The sequence below is a fragment of the Salvelinus alpinus genome, chromosome 6 (genome assembly GCF_045679555.1).
Source record: "Salvelinus alpinus chromosome 6, SLU_Salpinus.1, whole genome shotgun sequence".
Taxonomy (NCBI): domain Eukaryota; kingdom Metazoa; phylum Chordata; class Actinopteri; order Salmoniformes; family Salmonidae; genus Salvelinus; species Salvelinus alpinus.
Window position 1 is genome coordinate 97,851,341 of NC_092091.1, and position 24,088 is coordinate 97,875,428.

Genomic DNA, 24,088 nt, shown 5'->3' on the forward strand with positions numbered 1-24,088 from the left:
TCTCTCTCTCTGTCTCTCTCTCTCTGGATGTGTGTGTGTGTGTGTGTGTGTGTGTGTGTGTGTGTGTGTGTGTGTGTGTGTGTGTGTGTGTGTGTGTGTGTGTGTGTGTGTGTGTGTGTGTGTGTGTGTGTGTGTGTGTTAACCTTTAGCTGCTGTTTTAGTGTTGTAATAGATTGATTGATTATTTATTGATGAGACTTGACCTTTGATGCTCAGGGTTCCTGAACGATTTCACTTCCTGTCTGTCTGCCAGTCATACAGTACACAGTAATATACAGAAGACACTTCCTGTCTGTCTGCCAGTCATACAGTACACAGGAATATACAGAATACACTTCTTGTCTGTCTGCCAGTCATACAGTACACAGTAATATACAGAAGACACTTCCTGTCTGTCTGCCAGTCATACAGTACACAGTAATATACAGAAGACACTTCCTGTCTGTCTGCCAGTCATACAGTACACAGTAATATACAGAAGACACTTCCTGTCTGTCTGCCAGTCATACAGTACACAGTAATATACAGAAGACAGTCAATGTAGACTACTATCCTGTATAGACTACTATCCTGTATAGATTACTATCCTGTATAGACTACTATCCTGTATAGACTACTATCCTGTATAGACTACTATCCTGTATAGACTACTATCCTATATAGACTACTATCCTGTAAAGACTACTATCCTGTATAGACTACTATCCTGTATAGACTACTATATTGTCTAGACTAGTATCCTGCACTAGTATCCTGTATAAAATTATTATAATAATAATTAAGAATGGTGACCTTTGCGCGATCAGTTTCTCTTCTTTATAAGCTGTTTGTGTGATGTAGGATTTGTGAGATTTATTTGTATGTTGTTTTTGTCAGCAATAGTGTAATAGTGTAATCATTTGATTCTCTTTATTTATTTATATTTAGATACTACAATTTGTTTCTAGTTGTCTTTGTTAATTATATAATAAATATATTATATTTATATCGTGTTATGATTATTTATTTGTGTTGTTCTAAATGTCTGATTAAAAATTACATTTAGTGCAGAATGGTGCTTTATACAGGATAGTAGTTCACCCTCCTTCACTTCCATGTCTCCTCCTGTCTTCAGCTCACTCTGTTTACACTTTCTACCATTCTTCTTTAACAAACCATCTCACTTTTTTTCCGGGCCATTTTTAACAGACTCAAGCTCACAGTCTTCCTCCCTCTCTCAGACCTCCTCTGCCTCTCTTTTCCCTCCATTCCTTCCTCCGTATTCCAAGTATGATAACATGATATTACTGCACTTCTCCTGACATACATCTAGTTCTTGCTTTCTCAAGTACAATCAGCAGGAACCCATCGGGATGTCGCGCTCAACAGTACATATCAAATCAAATGTATTTATATAGAGGGACATCCCACTTATAATGCAGCTGCTTCATCTTGATGTTAATTCTTTATCAAAAGCTACCACGACACTTTTTAATTTCAAACAAGCCCCGCTCTTCCAACCACCATCCCCGTCTCTGCAAAAGCTCTCCCCAAAATGTCACGTCACAGTGGGGCGGCCCATGTTAACATAGCCTTTTGTCTACTAGAGGCCTCTATCCTTCTCTATGGTGTCTGACTTCAGGTCATATTTATTTTTTATTTTATTTTACCGTTATTTTACCAGGTAAGTTGACTGAGAACACGTTCTCATTTGCAGCAACGACCTGGGGAATAGTTACAGGGGAGAGGAGGGGGATGAATGAGCCAATTGTAAACTGGGGATTATTAGGTGACCGTGATGGTTGAGGGCCAGATTGGGAATTTAGCCAGGACACCGGGGTTAACACCCCTACTCTTACGATAAGTGCCATGGGATCTTTAATGACCTCAGAGAGTCAGGACACCCGTTTAACGTCCCATCCGAAAGACGGCACCCTACACAGAGCAGTGTCCCCAATCACTGCCCTGGGGCATTGGGATCTTTGTTTAGACCAGAGGAAAGAGTGCCTCCTACTGGCCCTCCAACACCACTTCCAGCAGCACCTGGTCTCCCATCCAGGGACTGACCAGGACCAACCCTGCTTAGCTTCAGAAGCAAGCCAGCAGTGGTATGCAGTAGACGTATATGTAAACATAGCCTTTTGTCTACTAGAGACCTCTATCCTTCTCTATGGTGTCTGACTTCAGGTAGACGTATATGTTAATATAGCCTTTTGTCTACTAGAGTCCTCTATCCTTCTCTATGGTGTCTGACTTCAGGTAGACGTATATGTTAATATAGCCTTTTGTCTACTAGAGTCCTCTATCCTTCTCTATGGTGTCTGACTTCAGGTAGACGTATATGTTAATATAGCCTTTTGTCTACTAGAGACCTCTATCCTTCTCTATGGTGTCTGACTTCAGGTAGACGTATATGTTAATATAGCCTTTTGTCTACTAGAGGCCTCTATCCTCCTCTATGGTGTCTGACTTCAGGTAGACGTATATGTTAATATAGCCTTTTGTCTACTAGAGGCCTCTATCCTCCTCTATGGTGTCTGACTTCAGGTAGACGTATATGTTAATATAGCCTTTTGTCTACTAGAGTCCTCTATCCTTCTCTATGGTGTCTGACTTCAGGTAGACGTATATGTTAATATAGCCTTTTGTCTACTAGAGGCCTCTATCCTTCTCTATGGTGTCTGACTTCAGGTAGACGTATATGTTAATATAGCCTTTTGTCTACTAGAGGCCTCTATCCTTCTCTATGGTGTCTGACTTCAGGTAGACGTATATGTTAATATAGCCTTTTGTCTACTAGAGGCCTCTATCCTTCTCTATGGTGTCTGACTTCAGGTAGACAAACAGTAGATGTATGTTTGTGTTTCTGGCGCTACGTGGTGACGGACCCACGGAAGTGACGCGCCTGTCTGCCAGCCGAGCCGTAGAACAAGATGGCGGACTCCTTAGCAGCGGCTCAGGGAGAGGAGAGCGAACCGGAGAAAGAGGGCAGGGAGAGACGGATGGAGGGAGGTAGTGAGAGCCGGGGGTCGAAGGAGACCTCCGAGGTGACGGAGACGCTGGGGTTTTACGACAAGAAGAAAGTCCAGAAGGACAAGAAACGGAGTCTGTCTGGTGAGTACTGAACCAGCACCTATGCCGGAGGAGAGCTCTCTGGTCTCGTTTCAAGCCCAGGTACTGGTTCAGGTGAGTGTGGACGGGGCTCCGTTCGTAAACAAACACAGCCGGTCAGCTAGCCACACCAGCCGGGTAGCCAGCCACACCAGCCGGGTAGCCAGCCGGCTAGCCAGCCACACCAGCCGGGTAGCCAGCCGGCTAGCCAGCCACACCAGCCGGGTAGCCAGCCGGCTAGCTAGCCACACCAGCCGGGTAGCTAGCCACACCGGCCCGGTAAACGACGGAGTTGTTGAGCCGCTACTCGTGTGGGCGGACTGGCGCTCCAACGTCACATTAAATTACGTTTTTACAAAAATACTAAAGTAATCACGGATTTCAGCATCCAAACAATAGTACGCAGTTAGTTACACAGCCAGCCAGCTAGCTAGCTAACGGTAGTAGTAGTAGTAGTAGTAGTAGTAGTAGTAGTAGTAGTAGCTAGCTAACAGAACACAGCCAGCTAGCTTTGCAGGGTTACAGCTTGCCAGCTAACTAGCTTGTTGTAGCTAGCACCTAGACAGACAGAGGTGCAGTGGGGACAGACAGAGGTACAGTGGGGACAGATTGAGGAGCAGTGTGGACAGCTGTAGATGGAGGGATTGAGGAGCAGTGTGGACAGCTGTAGATGGAGGGATTGAGGAGGAGTGTGGACAGCTGTAGATGGAGGGATTGAGGAGGAGTGTGGACAGCTGTAGATGGACAGATTGAGGAGCAGTGTGGACAGATTGAGGAGCAGTGGGGACAGCTGTAGATGGACAGATTGAGGAGCAGTGGGGACAGCTGTAGATGGACAGATTGAGGAGCAGTGGGGACAGCTGTAGATGGAGGGATTGAGGAGCAGTGTGGACAGCTGTAGATGGACAGATTGAGGAGCAGTGGGGACAGCTGTAGATGGAGGGATTGAGGAGCAGTGTGGACAGCTGTAGATGGAGGGATTGAGGAGCAGTGTGGACAGCTGTAGATGGAGGGATTGAGGAGCAGTGGGGACAGCTGTAGATGGAGGGATTGAGGAGCAGTGGGGACAGCTGTAGATGGAGGGATTGAGGAGCAGTGTGGACAGCTGTAGATGGAGGGATTGAGGAGCAGTGGGGACAGCTGTAGATGGACAGATTGAGGAGCAGTGTGGACAGCTGTAGATGGAGGGATTGAGGAGGAGTGTGGACAGCTGTAGATGGAGGGATTGAGGAGCAGTGGGGACAGCTGTAGATGGACAGATTGAGGAGCAGTGTGGACAGCTGTAGATGGAGGGATTGAGGAGGAGTGTGGACAGCTGTAGATGGAGGGATTGAGGAGCAGTGGGGACAGCTGTAGATGGAGGGATTGAGGAGCAGTGTGGACAGCTGTAGATGGAGGGATTGAGGAGCAGTGTGGACAGCTGTAGATGGAGGGATTGAGGAGCAGTGGGGACAGCTGTAGATGGAGGGATTGAGGAGCAGTTACACTCTTAATAATTTGTGTGTGTGTGTGTGTGTTGTGTAGATCTGTCCCTAGTGAGGTTCATGGGGGCGGAGCTGACCCGAGGATACTTCCTGGAACACAACGAGGCTAAATACACAGAGAGACGAGAGAGGGTCTACACCTGCCTCCGCATCCCCAAAGAACTAGAGAAGGTACACACACACACACACACACACATCACCATTTCAGAACCACACAACACCTTGGTTGAGGTTGTCCCACTCTCTCCTGCTCTTCCTCCTCCTCCTCTTTCTCCTCCCGCTCTTCCTCCTCCCGCTCTTCCTCCTCCCGCTCTTCCTCCTCCTCCTCCCGCTCTTCCTCCTCCCGCTCTTCCTCCTCCCGCTCTTCCTCCCCCTCCTCCCGCTCTTCCTCCCTCCTCCTCTCGCTCTTCCTCCTCCGGGCTCTTCTTCCTCCCCCTACTCCTCCCGCTCTTCCTCCTCTCGCTCTTCCTCCTCCGGGCTCTTCTTCCTCCCCCTACTCCTCCGGGCTCTTCTTCCCCCTCCTCCCGCTCTTCCTCCCCCTACTCCTCCCGCCCTTCCTCTTCCCGCCCTTCCTCCTCCTGCTCTTCCTCCCTCCTCCTGCCCTTCCTCCTCCCGCTCTTCCTCCCCCTTCCTCCTCCTCTTCCCATCCTCTCTCTCCATCCCTTTATTAAATGTCAATTCAAAGGGGCGTTATTGGCATGGGAAACGTGTTGACATTGTCAAGGCAGCTGAAATAGACAGTCAACATAGTGAATCTCTGTCTCTCTGTGTAGTTGATGCTGTTTGGCTTCTTCCTGTGTCTGGATGCCTTCCTGTACGTGTTCACTCTGCTGCCTCTCAGAGTCCTACTGGCCCTCGTCCAACTACTGACCCTGCCCTGCTGTGGTCTGAGGTAACACACCTACACAGCAACTGTCTCTGACCTGTAGAATAGCATTGTGTTATGTATTATTATGTATATGAAACCCTGTTCAACTCATTCCAGGTGAAGCTGGTTGAGAGAATGCCAATGAGTGTGCAAAGCTGTCATCAAGGCAAAGGGTGGCTACTTTGAAGAATCTCAAATATATTGATTTGTTTAACACTTTTTTGGTTACTACATGATTTCATATGTTTTATTTCATAGTTTTGATGTCTTCACTATTATTCTACAATGTAGAAAATAGTAAAAATAAAGAAAAACCCTGGAATGAGTAGGTGTGCCCAACCTTTTGACTGGTAATATGTACACACTGTACATCTACTGTAAAAATGGGACCTGATGCCCCTCTGCTTGCCACTCGGCATTAAGGAGATAGACTGGGGGTCCTGAGATGGACTGGTGTCCTGTCCAGGGTGTGTCCTCTCCTCCACAGGGGGTCTCTACTGTGGGTGGGTGTCCCGGGTGGCGCAGTGGTCTAGGGCACTGCATCGCAGTGCTAGCTGCGCCACCAGAGTCTCTGGGTTCGCGCCCAGGCTCTGTCGCAGCCGGCCGCAACCGGGAGATCCGTGGGGCGACGCACAATTGGCATAGCGTCGTCCGGGTTAGGGAGGGTTTGGCCGGTAGGGATATCCTTGTCTCAGTATGTAACAAAATGTTATAAAATGTATGCACTCTACTGTAAGTCGCTCTGGATAAGAGCGTCTGCTAAATGACTAAAATGTAAATGTAAAAAATGTCTCCTCTCCTCTCCTCCAGGTCTGTGATGTGTTGAAGGGGGTTCATCATGCTAACTCTCCTCTCTCTCCTCTCCACCACAGGGGGTCTCCTCTCCTCTCCTCCAGGTCTGTGATGTGTTGAAGGGGGTTCATCATGCTAACTCTCCTCTCTCTCCTCTCCACCACAGGGGGTCTCCTCTCCTCTCCTCCAGGTCTGTGATGTGTTGAAGGGGGTTCATCATGCTAACTCTCCTCTCTCTCCTCTCCACCACAGGGGGTCTCCTCTCCTCCAGCCAGCCCAGGTCTGTGACGTGTTGAAGGGGCTCATCATGGTCTTGTGTTACGTCATGATGAGCTACGTGGATTACAGCATGATGTACCACCTGATCAGAGGACAGTCTGTCATCAAACTGTATATTATCTACAACATGCTGGAGGTAACACACTGAGACTAGGGCATGATGTACCACCTGATCAGAGGACAGTCTCATCAAACTATATATTATCTACAACATGCTGGAGGTAACACACTGAGACTAGGGCATGATGTACCACCTGATCAGAGGACAGTCTCATCAAACTATATATTATCTACAACATGCTGGAGGTAACACACTGAGACTAGGGCATGATGTACCACCTGATCAGAGGACAGTCTCATCAAACTATATATTATCTACAACATGCTGGAGGTAACACACTGAGACTAGGGCATGATGTACCACCTGATCAGAGGACAGTCTCATCAAACTCTATATTATCTACAACATGCTGGAGGTAACACACTGAGACTAGGGCATGATGTACCACCTGATCAGAGGACAGTCTCATCAAACTCTATATTATCTACAACATGCTGGAGGTAACACACTGAGACTAGGGCATGATGTACCACCTGATCAGAGGACAGTCTCATCAAACTATATATTATCTACAACATGCTGGAGGTAACACACTGAGACTAGGGCATGATGTACCACCTGATCAGAGGACAGTCTCATCAAACTCTATATTATCTACAACATGCTGGAGGTAACACACTGAGACTAGGGCATGATGTACCACCTGATCAGAGGACAGTCTCATCAAACTATATATTATCTACAACATGCTGGAGGTAACACACTGAGACTAGGGCATGATGTACCACCTGATCAGAGGACAGTCTCATCAAACTATATATTATCTACAACATGCTGGAGGTAACACACTGAGACTAGGGCATGATGTACCACCTGATCAGAGGACAGTCTCATCAAACTATATATTATCTACAACATGCTGGAGGTAACACACTGAGACTAGGGCATGATGTACCACCTGATCAGAGGACAGTCTCATCAAACTATATATTATCTACAACATGCTGGAGGTAACACACTGAGACTAGGGCATGATGTACCACCTGATCAGAGGACAGTCTCATCAAACTCTATATTATACCTGTACCTACAGCTTTTAATACCTCACCTGTACCTACAGCTTTTAATACCTCACCTGTACCTGCAGCTTTTAATACCTCACCTGTACCTGCAGCTTTTAATACCTCACCTGTACCTGCAGCTTTTCATACCTCACCTGTACCTGCAGCTTTTAATACCTCACCTGTACCTGCAGCTTTTCATACCTCACCTGTACCTGCATCTTTTCATACCTCACCTGTACCTGCAGCTTTTAATACCTCACCTGTACCTGCAGCTTTTCATACCTCACCTGTACCTGCAGCTTTTAATACCTCACCTGTACCTGCAGCTTTTAATACCTCACCTGTACCTGCAGTTTTTAATACCTCACCTGTACCTGCAGCTTTCATACCTCACCTGTACCTGCAGCTTTTAATACCTCACCTGTACCTGCAGCTTTTAATACCTCACCTGTACCTGCAGCTTTCATACCTCACCTGTACCTGCAGCTTTTAATACCTCACCTGTACCTGCAGCTTTTAATACCTCACCTGCACCTGCAGCTTTTAATACCTCACCTGCACCTGCAGCTTTTAATACCTCACCTGTACCTGCGTCTTTTAATACCTCACCTGTACCTACAGCTTTTAATACCTCACCTGTACCTACAGCTTTTCATACCTCACCTGTACCTGCAGCTTTTAATACCTCACCTGTACCTGCAGCTTTTAATACCTCACCTGTACCTGCAGCTTTCATACCTCACCTGTACCTGCAGCTTTTAATACCTCACCTGTACCTGCAGCTTTTAATACCTCACCTGCACCTGCAGCTTTTAATACCTCACCTGCACCTGCAGCTTTTAATACCTCTCCTGTACCTGCGTCTTTTAATACCTCACCTGTACCTACAGCTTTTAATACCTCACCTGTACCTACAGCTTTTCATACCTCACCTGTACCTGCAGCTTTTAATACCTCACCTGTACCTGCAGCTTTTAATACCTCACCTGTACCTGCAGCTTTTCATACCTCACCTGTACCTACAGCTTTTCATACCTCACCTACAGCTTTTCATACCTCACCTGTACCTGCAGCTTTTAATACCTCACCTGCAGCTTTTCATACCTCACCTGTACCTGCAGCTTTTAATACCTCACCTGTACCTGCAGCTTTTCATACCTCACCTGTACCTGCAGCTTTTAATACCTCACCTGTACCTGCAGCTTTTAATACCTCACCTGTACCTGCAGCTTGTAATACCTCACCTGTACCTGCAGCTTGTAATACCTCACCTGTACCTGCAGCTTTTAATACCTCACCTGTACCTGCAGCTTTTAATACCTCACCTGTACCTGCAGTTTTTAATACCTCACCTGTACCTGCAGCTTTTAATACCTCACCTGTACCTGCATCTTTTCATACCTCACCTGTACCTGCAGCTTTTAATACCTCACCTGTACCTACAGCTTTTAATACCTCACCTGTACCTACAGCTTTTAATACCTCAGCTGTACCTGCAGCTTTTAATACCTCACCTGTACCTGCAGTTTTTAATACCTCACCTGTACCTGCATCTTTTAATACCTCACCTGCAGCTTTTAATACCTCACCTTTACCTGCATCTTTTAATACCTCACCTACAGCTTTTAATACCTCACCTGTACCTGCAGCTTTTAATACCTCACCTGTACCTGCAGCTTTTAATACCTCACCTGTACCTGCAGCTTGTAATACCTCACCTGTACCTGCAGCTTTTAATACCTCACCTGTACCTGCAGCTTTTAATACCTCACCTGTACCTGCAGTTTTTAATACCTCACCTGTACCTGCAGCTTTTAATACCTCACCTGCACCTGCAGCTTTTAATACCTCACCTGTACCTGCATCTTTTCATACCTCACCTGTACCTGCAGCTTTTAATACCTCACCTGTACCTGCAGCTTTTACTACCTCACCTGTACCTACAGCTTTTAATACCTCACCTGTACCTACAGCTTTTAATACCTCAGCTGTACCTGCAGCTTTTAATACCTCACCTGTACCTGCAGTTTTTAATACCTCACCTGTACCTGCATCTTTTAATACCTCACCTGCAGCTTTTAATACCTCACCTGTACCTGCAGCTTTTAATACCTCACCTGTACCTGCAGTTTTTAATACCTCACCTGTACCTGCATCTTTTAATACCTCACCTGCAGCTTTTAATACCTCACCTTTACCTGCATCTTTTAATACCTCACCTACAGCTTTTAATACCTCACCTGTACCTGCAGCTTTTAATACCTCACCTGTACCTGCAGCTTGTAATACCTCACCTGTACCTGCAGCTTTTAATACCTCACCTGTACCTGCAGCTTTTAATACCTCACCTGTACCTGCAGTTTTTAATACCTCACCTGTACCTGCAGCTTTTAATACCTCACCTGCACCTGCAGCTTTTAATACCTCACCTGTACCTGCATCTTTTCATACCTCACCTGTACCTGCAGCTTTTAATACCTCACCTGTACCTGCAGCTTTTAATACCTCACCTGTACCTACAGCTTTTAATACCTCACCTGTACCTACAGCTTTTAATACCTCAGCTGTACCTGCAGCTTTTAATACCTCACCTGTACCTGCAGTTTTTAATACCTCACCTGTACCTGCATCTTTTAATACCTCACCTGCAGCTTTTAATACCTCACCTGTACCTGCAGCTTTTCATACCTCACCTGTACCTGCAGCTTTTCATACCTCACCTGTACCTGCAGCTTTTAATACCTCACCTGTACCTGCAGCTTTTCATACCTCACCTGTACCTGCAGCTTTTAATACCTCACCTGTACCTGCAGCTTTTAATACCTCACCTGTACCTGCAGCTTTTAATACCTCACCTGTACCTGCAGCTTTTAATACCTCACCTGTACCTGCAGCTTTCATACCTCACCTGTACCTGCAGCTTTTAATACCTCACCTGTACCTGCAGCTTTTAATACCTCACCTGCACCTGCAGCTTTTAATACCTCACCTGTACCTGCAGCTTTTAATACCTCACCTGCACCTGCAGCTTTTCATACCTCACCTGTACATGCAGCTTTTCATACCTCACCTGTACCTGCAGCTTTTCATACCTCACCTGTACCTGCAGCTTTTAATACCTCACTTGTACCTGCAGCTTTTAATAGCTCACCTGTACCTGCAGCTTTTCATACCTCACCTGTACCTACAGCTTTTCATACCTCACCTACAGCTTTTCATACCTCACCTGTACCTGCAGCTTTTAATACCTCACCTGCAGCTTTTCATACCTCACCTGTACCTGCAGCTTTTCATACCTCACCTGTACCTGCATCTTTTAATACCTCACCTGTACCTGCAGCTTTTAATACCTCACCTGTACCTGCAGCTTTTAATACCTCACCTGTACCTACAGCTTTTAATACCTCACCTGTACCTGCAGCTTTTAATACCTCACCTGTACCTGCAGCTTTTAATACCTCACCTGTACCTGCAGCTTTTCATACCTCACCTGTACCTGCATCTTTTCATACCTCACCTGTACCTGCAGCTTTTAATACCTCACCTGTACCTGCAGCTTTTCATACCTCACCTGTACCTGCAGCTTTTAATACCTCACCTGTACCTGCAGCTTTTAATACCTCACCTGTACCTGCAGTTTTTAATACCTCACCTGTACCTGCAGCTTTCATACCTCACCTGTACCTGCGTCTTTTAATACCTCACCTGTACCTACAGCTTTTAATACCTCACCTGTACCTACAGCTTTTCATACCTCACCTGTACCTGCAGCTTTTAATACCTCACCTGTACCTGCAGCTTTTAATACCTCACCTGTACCTGCAGCTTTCATACCTCACCTGTACCTGCAGCTTTTAATACCTCACCTGTACCTGCAGCTTTTAATACCTCACCTGCACCTGCAGCTTTTAATACCTCACCTGCACCTGCAGCTTTTAATACCTCACCTGTACCTGCGTCTTTTAATACCTCACCTGTACCTACAGCTTTTAATACCTCACCTGTACCTACAGCTTTTCATACCTCACCTGTACCTACAGCTTTTCATACCTCACCTGTACCTGCAGCTTTTAATACCTCACCTGTACCTGCAGCTTTTAATACCTCACCTGTACCTGCAGCTTTTCATACCTCACCTGTACCTACAGCTTTTCATACCTCACCTGTACCTGCAGCTTTTAATACCTCACCTGTACCTGCAGCTTTTAATACCTCACCTGTACCTGCAGCTTTTCATACCTCACCTGTACCTGCAGCTTTTAATACCTCACCTGTACCTGCAGCTTTTAATACCTCACCTGTACCTGCAGCTTGTAATACCTCACCTGTACCTGCAGCTTGTAATACCTCACCTGTACCTGCAGCTTTTAATACCTCACCTGTACCTGCAGCTTTTAATACCTCACCTGTACCTGCAGCTTTTAATACCTCACCTGTACCTGCAGTTTTTAATACCTCACCTGTACCTGCAGCTTTTCATACCTCACCTGTACCTGCAGCTTTTAATACCTCACCTGTACCTACAGCTTTTAATACCTCACCTGTACCTACAGCTTTTAATACCTCAGCTGTACCTGCAGCTTTTAATACCTCACCTGTACCTGCAGTTTTTAATACCTCACCTGTACCTGCATCTTTTAATACCTCACCTGCAGCTTTTAATACCTCACCTTTACCTGCATCTTTTAATACCTCACCTACAGCTTTTAATACCTAACCTGTACCTGCAGCTTTTAATACCTCACCTGTACCTGCAGCTTTTAATACCTCACCTGTACCTGCAGCTTGTAATACCTCACCTGTACCTGCAGCTTTTAATACCTCACCTGTACCTGCAGCTTTTAATACCTCACCTGTACCTGCAGTTTTTAATACCTCACCTGTACCTGCAGCTTTTAATACCTCACCTGCACCTGCAGCTTTTAATACCTCACCTGTACCTGCATCTTTTCATACCTCACCTGTACCTGCAGCTTTTAATACCTCACCTGTACCTACAGCTTTTAATACCTCACCTGTACCTACAGCTTTTAATACCTCAGCTGTACCTGCAGCTTTTAATACCTCACCTGTACCTGCAGTTTTTAATACCTCACCTGTACCTGCATCTTTTAATACCTCACCTGCAGCTTTTAATACCTCACCTGTACCTGCAGCTTTTAATACCTCACCTGTACCTGCAGCTTTTAATACCTCACCTGTACCTGCAGTTTTTAATACCTCACCTGTACCTGCAGCTTTTAATACCTCACCTGCACCTGCAGCTTTTAATACCTCACCTGTACCTGCATCTTTTCATACCTCACCTGTACCTGCAGCTTTTAATACCTCACCTGTACCTACAGCTTTTAATACCTCACCTGTACCTACAGCTTTTAATACCTCAGCTGTACCTGCAGCTTTTAATACCTCACCTGTACCTGCAGTTTTTAATACCTCACCTGTACCTGCATCTTTTAATACCTCACCTGCAGCTTTTAATACCTCACCTGTACCTGCAGCTTTTCATACCTCACCTGTACCTGCATCTTTTCATACCTCACCTGTACCTGCAGCTTTTAATACCTCACCTGTACCTGCAGCTTTTCATACCTCACCTGTACCTGCAGCTTTTAATACCTCACCTGTACCTGCAGCTTTTAATACCTCACCTGTACCTGCAGCTTTTAATACCTCACCTGTACCTGCAGCTTTTAATACCTCACCTGTACCTGCAGCTTTCATACCTCACCTGTACCTGCAGCTTTTAATACCTCACCTGTACCTGCAGCTTTTAATACCTCACCTGCACCTGCAGCTTTTAATACCTCACCTGTACCTGCAGCTTTTAATACCTCACCTGCACCTGCAGCTTTTCATACCTCACCTGTACATGCAGCTTTTCATACCTCACCTGTACCTGCAGCTTTTCATACCTCACCTGTACCTGCAGCTTTTAATACCTCACTTGTACCTGCAGCTTTTAATAGCTCACCTGTACCTGCAGCTTTTCATACCTCACCTGTACCTACAGCTTTTCATACCTCACCTACAGCTTTTCATACCTCACCTGTACCTGCAGCTTTTAATACCTCACCTGCAGCTTTTCATACCTCACCTGTACCTGCAGCTTTTCATACCTCACCTGTACCTGCATCTTTTAATACCTCACCTGTACCTGCAGCTTTTAATACCTCACCTGTACCTGCAGCTTTTAATACCTCACCTGTACCTACAGCTTTTAATACCTCGCCTGTACCTGCAGCTTTTAATACCTCACCTGTACCTGCAGCTTTTAATACCTCACCTGTACCTGCAGCTTTTCATACCTCACCTGTACCTGCATCTTTTCATACCTCACCTGTACCTGCAGCTTTTAATACCTCACCTGTACCTGCAGCTTTTCATACCTCACCTGTACCTGCAGCTTTTAATACCTCACCTGTACCTGCAGCTTTTAATACCTCACCTGTACCTGCAGCTTTCATACCTCACCTGTACCTGCGTCTTTTAATACCTCACCTGTACCTACAGCTTTTAATACCTCACCTGTACCTACAGCTTTTCATACCTCACCTGTACCTGCAGCTTTTAATACCTCACCTGTACCTGCAGCTTTTAATACCTCACCTGTACCTGCAGCTTTCATACCTCACCTGTACCTGCAGCTTTTAATACCTCACCTGTACCTGCAGCTTTTAATACCTCACCTGCACCTGCAGCTTTTAATACCTCACCTGTACCTGCAGCTTTTAATACCTCACCTGTACCTGCGTCTTTTAATACCTCACCTGTACCTACAGCTTTTAATACCTCACCTGTACCTACAGCTTTTCATACCTCACCTGTACCTGCAGCTTTTAATACCTCACCTGTACCTGCAGCTTTTAATACCTCACCTGTACCTGCAGCTTTTCATACCTCACCTGTACCTACAGCTTTTCATACCTCACCTACAGCTTTTCATACCTCACCTGTACCTGCAGCTTTTAATACCTCACCTGCAGCTTTTCATACCTCACCTGTACCTGCAGCTTTTAATACCTCACCTGTACCTGCAGCTTTTAATACCTCACCTGCACCTGCAGCTTTTAATACCTCACCTGTACCTGCAGCTTTTAATACCTCACCTGCACCTGCAGCTTTTCATACCTCACCTGTACATGCAGCTTTTCATACCTCACCTGTACCTGCAGCTTTTCATACCTCACCTGTACCTGCAGCTTTTAATACCTCACTTGTACCTGCAGCTTTTAATAGCTCACCTGTACCTGCAGCTTTTCATACCTCACCTGTACCTACAGCTTTTCATACCTCACCTACAGCTTTTCATACCTCACCTGTACCTGCAGCTTTTAATACCTCACCTGCAGCTTTTCATACCTCACCTGTACCTGCAGCTTTTCATACCTCACCTGTACCTGCATCTTTTAATACCTCACCTGTACCTGCAGCTTTTAATACCTCACCTGTACCTGCAGCTTTTAATACCTCACCTGTACCTACAGCTTTTAATACCTCACCTGTACCTGCAGCTTTTAATACCTCACCTGTACCTGCAGCTTTTCATACCTCACCTGTACCTGCATCTTTTCATACCTCACCTGTACCTGCAGCTTTTAATACCTCACCTGTACCTGCAGCTTTTAATACCTCACCTGTACCTGCAGCTTTTAATACCTCACCTGTACCTGCAGTTTTTAATACCTCACCTGTACCTGCAGCTTTCATACCTCACCTGTACCTGCGTCTTTTAATACCTCACCTGTACCTACAGCTTTTAATACCTCACCTGTACCTACAGCTTTTCATACCTCACCTGTACCTGCAGCTTTTAATACCTCACCTGTACCTGCAGCTTTTAATACCTCACCTGTACCTGCAGCTTTTCATACCTCACCTGTACCTGCAGCTTTTAATACCTCACCTGTACCTGCAGCTTTTAATACCTCACCTGTACCTGCAGTTTTTAATACCTCACCTGTACCTGCAGCTTTCATACCTCACCTGTACCTGCAGCTTTTCATACCTCACCTGTACCTGCAGCTTTTAATACCTCACCTGTACCTACAGCTTTTAATACCTCACCTGTACCTACAGCTTTTAATACCTCACCTGTACCTGCAGCTTTTAATACCTCACCTGTACCTGCAGTTTTTAATACCTCACCTGTACCTGCATCTTTTAATACCTCACCTGCAGCTTTTAATACCTCACCTGTACCTGCAGCTTTTCATACCTCACCTGTACCTGCATCTTTTCATACCTCACCTGTACCTGCAGCTTTTAATACCTCACCTGTACCTGCATCTTTTCATACCTCACCTGTACCTGCAGCTTTTAATACCTCACCTGTACCTGCAGCTTTTCATACCTCACCTGTACCTGCAGTTTTTAATACCTCACCTGTACCTGCATCTTTTAATACCTCACCTGCAGCTTTTAATACCTCACCTGTACCTGCAGCTTTTCATACCTCACCTGTACCTGCATCTTTTCATACCTCACCTGTACCTGCAGCTTTTAATACCTCACCTGTACCTGCAGCTTTTCATACCTCACCTGTACCTGCAGCTTTTCATACCTCACCTGTACCTGCAGCTTTTAATACCTCACCTGTACCTGCAGCTTTTAATACCTCACCTGTACCTGCAGCTTTTAATACCTCACCTGTACCTGCAGCTTTCATACCTCACCTGTACCTGCAGCTTTTAATACCTCACCTGTACCTGCAGCTTTTAATACCTCACCTGCACCTGCAGCTTTTAATACCTCACCTGTACCTGCAGCTTTTAATACCTCACCTGCACCTGCAGCTTTTCATACCTCACCTGTACATGCAGCTTTTCATACCTCACCTGTACCTGCAGCTTTTCATACCTCACCTGTACCTGCAGCTTTTAATACCTCACTTGTACCTGCAGCTTTTAATAGCTCACCTGTACCTGCAGCTTTTCATACCTCACCTGTACCTACAGCTTTTCATACCTCACCTACAGCTTTTCATACCTCACCTGTACCTGCAGCTTTTAATACCTCACCTGCAGCTTTTCATACCTCACCTGTACCTGCAGCTTTTCATACCTCACCTGTACCTGCATCTTTTAATACCTCACCTGTACCTGCAGCTTTTAATACCTCACCTGTACCTGCAGCTTTTAATACCTCACCTGTACCTACAGCTTTTAATACCTCACCTGTACCTGCAGCTTTTAATACCTCACCTGTACCTGCAGCTTTTAATACCTCACCTGTACCTGCAGCTTTTCATACCTCACCTGTACCTGCATCTTTTCATACCTCACCTGTACCTGCAGCTTTTAATACCTCACCTGTACCTGCAGCTTTTCATACCTCACCTGTACCTGCAGCTTTTAATACCTCACCTGTACCTGCAGCTTTTAATACCTCACCTGTACCTGCAGTTTTTAATACCTCACCTGTACCTGCAGCTTTCATACCTCACCTGTACCTGCAGCTTTTAATACCTCACCTGTACCTGCAGCTTTTAATACCTCACCTGTACCTGCAGCTTTCATACCTCACCTGTACCTGCAGCTTTTAATACCTCACCTGTACCTGCAGCTTTTAATACCTCACCTGCACCTGCAGCTTTTAATACCTCACCTGCACCTGCAGCTTTTAATACCTCACCTGTACCTACAGCTTTTAATACCTCACCTGTACCTACAGCTTTTCATACCTCACCTGTACCTGCAGCTTTTAATACCTCACCTGTACCTGCAGCTTTTAATACCTCACCTGTACCTGCAGCTTTTCATACCTCACCTGTGCCTACAGCTTTTCATACCTCACCTACAGCTTTTCATACCTCACCTGTACCTGCAGCTTTTAATACCTCACCTGCAGCTTTTCATACCTTACCTGTACCTGCAGCTTTTCATACCTCACCTGTACCTGCAGCTTTTCATACCTCACCTGTACCTGCATCTTTTAATACCTCACTTGTACCTGCAGCTTTTAATAGCTCACCTGTACCTGCAGCTTTTCATACCTCACCTGTACCTACAGCTTTTCATACCTCACCTACAGCTTTTCATACCTCACCTGTACCTGCAGCTTTTAATACCTCACCTGCAGCTTTTCATACCTCACCTGTACCTGCAGCTTTTCATACCTCACCTGTACCTGCAGCTTTTCATACCTCACCTGTACCTGCAGCTTTTAATACCTCACCTGTACCTGCAGCTTTTAATACCTCACCTGTACCTGCAGCTTTTCATACCTCACCTGTACCTGCAGCTTTTAATACCTCACCTGTACCTGCAGCTTTTAATACCTCACCTGTACCTGCAGCTTTTAATACCTCACCTGTACCTGCAGCTTGTAATACCTCACCTGTACCTGCAGCTTTTAATACCTCACCTGTACCTGCAGCTTTTAATACCTCACCTGTACCTGCAGTTTTTAATACCTCACCTGTACCTGCAGCTTTTAATACCTCACCTGCACCTGCAGCTTTTAATACCTCACCTGTACCTGCATCTTTTCATACCTCACCTGTACCTGCAGCTTTTAATACCTCACCTGTACCTACAGCTTTTAATACCTCACCTGTACCTACAGCTTTTAATACCTCAGCTGTACATGCAGCTTTTAATACCTCACCTGTACCTGCAGTTTTTAATACCTCACCTGTACCTGCATCTTTTAATACCTCACCTGCAGCTTTTAATACCTCACCTGTACCTGCATCTTTTAATATCTCACCTACAGCTTTTAATACCTCACCTGTACCTGCAGCTTTTAATACCTCACCTGTACCTGCAGCTTGTAATACCTCACCTGTACCTGCAGCTTTTAATACCTCACCTGTACCTGCAGCTTTTAATACCTCACCTGTACCTGCAGTTTTTAATACCTCACCTGTACCTGCAGCTTTTAATACCTCACCTGCACCTGCAGCTTTTAATACCTCACCTGTACCTGCATCTTTTCATACCTCACCTGTACCTGCAGCTTTTAATACCTCACCTGTACCTACAGCTTTCATACCTCACCTGTACCTGCAGCTTTTCATACCTCACCTGTACCTACAGCTTTTCATACCTCACCTACAGCTTTTCATACCTCACCTGTACCTGCAGCTTTTAATACCTCACCTGCAGCTTTTCATACCTCACCTGTACCTGCAGCTTTTCATACCTCACCTGTACCTGCAGCTTTTCATACCTCACCTGTACCTGCATCTTTTAATACCTCACTTGTACCTGCAGCTTTTAATAGCTCACCTGTACCTGCAGCTTTTCATACCTCACCTGTACCTACAGCTTTTCATACCTCACCTACAGCTTTTCATACCTCACCTGTACCTGCAGCTTTTCATACCTCACCTGTACCTACAGCTTTTCATACCTCACCTACAGCTTTTCATACCTCACCTGTACCTGCAGCTTTTAATACCTCACCTGCAGCTTTTCATACCTCACCTGTACCTGCAGCTTTTCATACCTCACCTGTACCTGCAGCTTTTCATACCTCACCTGTACCTGCATCTTTTAATACCTCACTTGTACCTGCAGCTTTTAATAGCTCACCTGTACCTGCAGCTTTTCATACCTCACCTGTACCTACATCTTTTAATACCTCACTTGTACCTGCAGCTTTTAATAGCTCACCTGTACCTGCAGCTTTTCATACCTCACCTGTACCTACAGCTTTTCATACCTCACCTACAGCTTTTAATACCTCACCTGTACCTACAGCTTTTCATACCTCACCTACAGCTTTTCATACCTCACCTGTACCTGCAGCTTTTAATACCTCACCTGCAGCTTTTCATACCTCACCTGTACCTGCAGCTTTTCATACCTCACCTGTACCTGCAGCTTTTCATACCTCACCTGTACCTGCATCTTTTAATACCTCACTTGTACCTGCAGCTTTTAATACCTCACCTGTACCTGTAGCTTTTAATACCTCACCTGTACCTACAGCTTTTAATACCTCAGCTGTACCTGCAGCTTTTAATACCTCACCTGTACCTGCAGCTTTTAATACCTCACCTGTACCTGCATCTTTTAATACCTCACCTGCAGCTTTTAATACCTCACCTGTACCTGCAGCTTTTCATACCTCACCTGTACCTGCATCTTTTCATACCTCACCTGTACCTGCAGCTTTTAATACCTCACCTGTACCTGCATCTTTTCATACCTCACCTGTACCTGCAGCTTTTAATACCTCACCTGTACCTGCAGCTTTTCATACCTCACCTGTACCTGCAGCTTTTAATACCTCACCTGTACCTGCAGCTTTTAATACCTCACCTGTACCTGCAGCTTTTAATACCTCACCTGTACCTGCAGCTTTTAATACCTCACCTGTACCTGCAGCTTTTAATACCTCACCTGTACCTGCAGCTTTTAATACCTCACCTGTACCTGCAGCTTTTAATACCTCACCTGCACCTGCAGCTTTTAATACCTCACCTGCACCTGCAGCTTTTCATACCTCACCTGTACATGCAGCTTTTCATACCTCACCTGTACCTGCAGCTTTTCATACCTCACCTGTACCTGCAGCTTTTAATACCTCACCTGTACCTGCAGCTTTTAATACCTCACCTGTACCTGCAGTTTTTAATACCTCACCTGCACCTGCAGCTTTTAATACCTCACCTGCACCTGCAGCTTTTAATACCTCACCTGTACCTGCATCTTTTCATACCTCACCTGTACCTGCAGCTTTTAATACCTCACCTGTACCTACAGCTTTTAATACCTCACCTGTACCTACAGCTTTTAATACCTCAGCTGTACCTGCAGCTTTTAATACCTCAGCTGTACCTGCAGCTTTTAATACCTCAGCTGTACCTGCAGCTTTTAATACCTCACCTGCAGCTTTTAATACCTCACCTGCAGCTTTTAATACCTCACCTGTACCTGCAGCTTTTCATACCTCACCTGTACCTGCATCTTTTCATACCTCACCTGTACCTGCAGCTTTTCATACCTCACCTGTACCTGCAGCTTTTAATACCTCACCTGTACCTGCAGCTTTTAATACCTCACCTGTACCTGCAGCTTTTAATACCTCACCTGTACCTGCAGCTTTTAATACCTCACCTGTACCTGCAGCTTTTAATACCTCACCTGTACCTGCAGCTTTTAATACCTCACCTGCACCTGCAGCTTTTCATACCTCACCTGTACATGCAGCTTTTCATACCTCACCTGTACCTGCAGCTTTTCATACCTCACCTGTACCTGCAGCTTTTAATACCTCACTTGTACCTGCAGCTTTTAATAGCTCACCTGTACCTGCAGCTTTTCATACCTCACCTGTACCTACAGCTTTTCATACCTCACCTACAGCTTTTCATACCTCACCTGTACCTGCAGCTTTTAATACCTCACCTGCAGCTTTTCATACCTCACCTGTACCTGCAGCTTTTCATACCTCACCTGTACCTGCATCTTTTAATACCTCACCTGTACCTGCAGCTTTTAATACCTCACCTGTACCTGCAGCTTTTAATACCTCACCTGTACCTGCAGCTTTTAATACCTCACCTGTACCTGCAGCTTTTAATACCTCACCTGTACCTGCAGCTTTTAATACCTCACCTGTACCTGCATCTTTTCATACCTCACCTGTACCTGCAGCTTTTAATACCTCACCTGTACCTACAGCTTTTAATACCTCACCTGTACCTACAGCTTTTAATACCTCAGCTGTACCTGCAGCTTTTAATACCTCAGCTGTACCTGCAGCTTTTAATACCTCACCTGTACCTGCAGCTTTTAATACCTCACCTGTACCTGCAGCTTTTAATACCTCACCTGCAGCTTTTAATACCTCACCTGTACCTGCAGCTTTTCATACCTCACCTGTACCTGCATCTTTTCATACCTCACCTGTACCTGCAGCTTTTAATACCTCACCTGTACCTGCAGCTTTTCATACCTCACCTGTACCTGCAGCTTTTAATACCTCACCTGTACCTGCAGCTTTTAATACCTCACCTGTACCTGCAGCTTTTAATACCTCACCTGTACCTGCAGCTTTTAATACCTCACCTGTACCTGCAGCTTTTAATACCTCACCTGTACCTGCAGCTTTTAATACCTCACCTGTACCTGCAGCTTTTAATACCTCACCTGCACCTGCAGCTTTTCATACCTCACCTGTACATGCAGCTTTTCATACCTCACCTGTACCTGCAGCTTTTCATACCTCACCTGTACCTGCAGCTTTTAATACCTCACTTGTACCTGCAGCTTTTAATAGCTCACCTGTACCTGCAGCTTTTCATACCTCACCTGTACCTACAGCTTTTCATACCTCACCTACAGCTTTTCATACCTCACCTGTACCTGCAGCTTTTAATACCTCACCTGCAGCTTTTCATACCTCACCTGTACCTGCAGCTTTTCATACCTCACCTGTACCTGCATCTTTTAATACCTCACCTGTACCTGCAGCTTTTAATACCTCACCTGTACCTGCAGCTTTTAATACCTCACCTGTACCTGCAGCTTTTAATACCTCACCTGTACCTGCAGCTTTTAATACCTCACCTGTACCTGCAGCTTTTAATACCTCACCTGTACCTGCAGCTTTTAATACCTCACCTGTACCTGCAGCTTTTCATACCTCACCTGTACCTGCAGCTTTTAATACCTCACCTGTACCTGCAGCTTTTAATACCTCACCTGTACCTGCAGCTTTTAATACCTCACCTGTACCTGCAGCTTGTAATACCTCACCTGTACCTGCAGCTTTTAATACCTCACCTGTACCTGCAGCTTTTAATACCTCACCTGTACCTGCAGTTTTTAATACCTCACCTGTACCTGCAGCTTTTAATACCTCACCTGCACCTGCAGCTTTTCATACCTCACCTGTACCTGCAGCTTTTAATACCTCACCTGTACCTACAGCTTTTAATACCTCACCTGTACCTACAGCTTTTAATACCTCAGCTGTACCTGCAGCTTTTAATACCTCACCTGTACCTGCAGTTTTTAATACCTCACCTGTACCTGCATCTTTTAATACCTCACCTGCAGCTTTTAATACCTCACCTGTACCTGCAGCTTTTCATACCTCACCTGTACCTGCAGCTTTTCATACCTCACCTGTACCTGCAGCTTTTAATACCTCACCTGTACCTGCAGCTTTTCATACCTCACCTGTACCTGCAGCTTTTCATACCTCACCTGTACCTGCAGCTTTTCATACCTCACCTGTACCTGTAGCTTTTAATACCTCACCTGTACCTGCAGCTTTTAATACCTCACCTGTACCTGCAGCTTTTAATACCTCACCTGTACCTGCAGCTTTTAATACCTCACCTGCACCTGCAGCTTTTAATACCTCACCTGTACCTGCAGCTTTTAATACCTCACCTGTACCTGCAGCTTTTAATACCTCACCTGTACCTGCAGCTTTTAATACCTCACCTGTACCTGCAGCTTTTAATACCTCACCTGTACCTGCAGCTTTTCATACCTCACCTGCACCTGCAGCTTTTCATACCTCACCTGCACCTGCAGCTTTTCATACCTCACCTGCACCTGCAGCTTTTCATACCTCACCTGTACCTGCAGCTTTTCATACCTCACCTGTACATGCAGCTTTTAATACCTCACCTGTACCTGCAGCTTTTAATACCTCACCTGTACCTGCAGCTTTTAATACCTCACCTGTACCTGCAGCTTTTAATACCTCACCTGTACCTGCAGCTTTTAATACCTCACCTGTACCTGCAGCTTTTAATACCTCACCTGTACCTGCAGCTTTTCATACCTCACCTGTACCTGCAGCTTTTCATACCTCACCTGTACCTACAGCTTTTCATACCTCACCTACAGCTTTTCATACCTCACCTGTACCTGCAGCTTTTAATACCTCACCTGCAGCTTTTCATACCTCACCTGTACCTGCAGCTTTTCATACCTCACCTGTACCTGCAGCTTTTCATACCTCACCTGTACCTACAGCTTTTCATACCTCACCTACAGCTTTTCATACCTCACCTGTACCTGCAGCTTTTAATACCTCACCTGCAGCTTTTCATACCTCACCTGTACCTGCAGCTTTTAATACCTCACCTGTACCTGCAGCTTTTCATACCTCACCTGTACCTGCAGCTTTTAATACCTCACCTGTACCTGCAGCTTTTAATACCTCACCTGTACCTGCAGCTTTTAATACCTCACCTGTACCTGCAGCTTTTCATACCTCACCTGTACCTGCATCTTTTCATACCTCACCTGTACCTGCAGCTTTTAATACCTCACCTGTACCTGCAGCTTTTAATACCTCACCTGTACCTGCAGCTTTTCATACCTCACCTGCACCTGCAGCTTTTAATACCTCACCTGCACCTGCAGTTTTTAATACCTCACCTGTACCTACAGCTTTTCATACCTCACCTACAGCTTTTCATACCTCACCTGTACCTGCAGCTTTTAATACCTCACCTGCAGCTTTTCATACCTCA

At 45.5% G+C, this 24,088-nt stretch overlaps 1 protein-coding gene across 3 annotated transcripts in view; it reads left to right on the forward strand.

Annotated features, from left to right (window-relative positions):
• The first annotated feature begins 2,862 nt into the window (after nucleotides 1–2,862).
• tapt1b (transmembrane anterior posterior transformation 1b) overlaps nucleotides 2,863–24,088 on the forward strand; it is a 49,689-nt gene continuing 28,463 nt past the window's right edge. For 2 of the 3 annotated variants that reach the window (XM_071408514.1, XM_071408515.1), the window contains exons 1-4: nucleotides 2,873–3,093; nucleotides 4,615–4,745; nucleotides 5,348–5,466; nucleotides 6,487–6,649. In XM_071408514.1, coding sequence (XP_071264615.1) covers nucleotides 2,913–3,093; nucleotides 4,615–4,745; nucleotides 5,348–5,466; nucleotides 6,487–6,649 — 594 coding nt within the window. In that variant the 5' untranslated portion in view covers nucleotides 2,873–2,912. Of the gene's footprint in view, nucleotides 3,094–4,614; nucleotides 4,746–5,347; nucleotides 5,467–6,486; nucleotides 6,650–24,088 lie in introns of all 3 variants that reach the window. The other variant, XM_071408516.1, reaches the window with a different exon arrangement.